The 2,038-nt window shown below is 36.5% G+C and overlaps 1 protein-coding gene across 1 annotated transcript; it reads left to right on the forward strand.

Annotated features, from left to right (window-relative positions):
• The first annotated feature begins 238 nt into the window (after positions 1-238).
• LOC126668013 (uncharacterized) lies at positions 239-2,038 on the forward strand. Its single transcript, XM_050361209.1, has one exon. The coding sequence runs from the start codon at positions 239-241 to the stop codon at positions 2,036-2,038; it is 1,800 nt and encodes a 599-aa protein (XP_050217166.1).

A 2,038-nucleotide genomic window follows, 5' to 3' on the forward strand; every position in this document is an offset into this window, starting at 1 on the left:
TTGCAGAACCACTATAAAAATTCAGTGTTCTTCGTTTACTGCTTATCTGTTTATTTCCAGTTTAGCTTTAATCATACTTGCATTAGCTTTCGAATATTTTTATAAGTTATTTTTATCAAAGTTTTTAATTCTCAATTCACCCCCCCCCCCCCCTCTTGAGAAGCCATCTGGACCAACAATTGGTATCAGAGCAGGCTCTGCTTGCTTCTTGCTATTTTAGCATTCTCAGAGTTGATCAATGGCTACTCATGGTGGATCTTACCTAAGTGCTTCTGGGCTACCAGAAGGAAATTCCATTACTAGACCTCCTCTATTCAATGGATCTAATTATGACTACTGGAAAAACAGAATGAAAAGTTTTATTCAGTCACAGGACATTGAATGCTGGAAAAGCATCTTGTATGGAGTTACTCCTCCAACCAAGGTCAATGCTGATGGAACAGAAGTAAGAAAAGATGAAACTGAGTTTACTGAAGCTGATTGGAGAGTGGTACAGACTAATGCAAAAGCTATTACTATGATTCACTGTGCTCTTGACATCAGTGAATACAATCGTGTTAGAAACTGTGTCACTGCAAAACATGTATGGGAAAAACTACAGATTACCTATGAAGGAACCGACCAAGTAAGGGAAACTAAGATCAATCTTCTTCAACGTGATTATGAGCTTTTCCAAATGAAATCTGATGAAGGTATGTCTGAGTTTAGCTCCAGATTCTCTAACATCATAAATGGTCTCAAAAGTTTGGGAGAAAACTTTACTGATGAACAGCTGGTGAAAAAGATATTAAGATCTTTGACTGAGAAATGGGAAAGCAAGACCACAGCAATCATTGAAGCTAAAAATCTGAAAAACTACAGCTTTGATGAACTCATGGGTTCTCTCATGACACATGAAATGGTGAAATACAAGGGAAAGGAGATAGCTCAGGAAAGAAGGAAGAAAGCTGATCTGGCTCTGAAGATTGAATCTGAAAGTGATGATCAAATCAGCTCAGATGAAGAAATAGCTCTGATGACCAAGAGATTCTCAAAGATGTATCGCAAGGGAGACAAACGATACAGAAACAACATGAAGAAATTCATTAAAGGAAAAGTAGATTTGGAAGGAGCTGATGGCTTATGTTTTGGGTGTAACAAACCTGGACATTTCAAAGCTGATTGTCCAAAACTGAAAAGATCAACAAGAGTTGAAAAACCAAAGAAGGGTCTAGCAGCTTGGAGTGATTCTGATGACTCAGATGAAGATAAACCAGAAGAGAAAGCTAATCTCTGTTTAATGGCAATTGAAACCGGAGATAACAGTGGTCAAACTGATGCATATGAGGCTGATTCATCTGACAATGAGGTAGAAAACCTAAAACATTTATCTTATGATGAATTACTTCATAACTGTAATGATATCTTTATGGCTTATAAGGTTGTCTCAAAGAAGTATGTCAAACTGAAAGCTAAAACTAAAAATGTCATTTCTGAAGCTAATGTCAAAATTTCTCAAGCCAATGAAACTGAAAAAGAAAACATAATGCAAAAGGATTTTGACTTAATGACTGAAAAGATTCAGAAAGCTGAAACTGAGGTTTCATTCCTAAAGAAGGAACTTGAAACTTCAAACAACCTTAGAATCAATCTTTTGCAACAGAATGATGCTATGCAAAAGAAGATTGATCTTCTCATTCAAGATCTCGCAAAATTCACTAAGGGAAAAGCTAATCTGAACATGCTTTTGGGAAATCAACGTCCCTATGGAGATACTGGCGGTATTGGTTTTGAAGGTTTTACCAAACCAAAGAAAATGGAATCATTCCTAAAAAATATTCCCACAAAAATCAAAACCATAACCAAAAGGACCTTCATTCCTTACATGTCACATGCCACCTGTTTTTACTGCAATATCAAAGGTCATGTTTCGAAGTTTTGTAAAGCTAAACAGAAAATATCTCAGACTAAACTTATCTGGGTTGTCAAAGGAACTAAACCTGAGAAAGTCACTAACCCAGAAGGACCCAAATCAGTTTGGGTACCTAAACATGCTTGA

Source organism: Mercurialis annua, linkage group LG1-X (assembly GCF_937616625.2).
Source record: "Mercurialis annua linkage group LG1-X, ddMerAnnu1.2, whole genome shotgun sequence".
NCBI classification, from domain to species: Eukaryota; Viridiplantae; Streptophyta; class Magnoliopsida; order Malpighiales; family Euphorbiaceae; genus Mercurialis; species Mercurialis annua.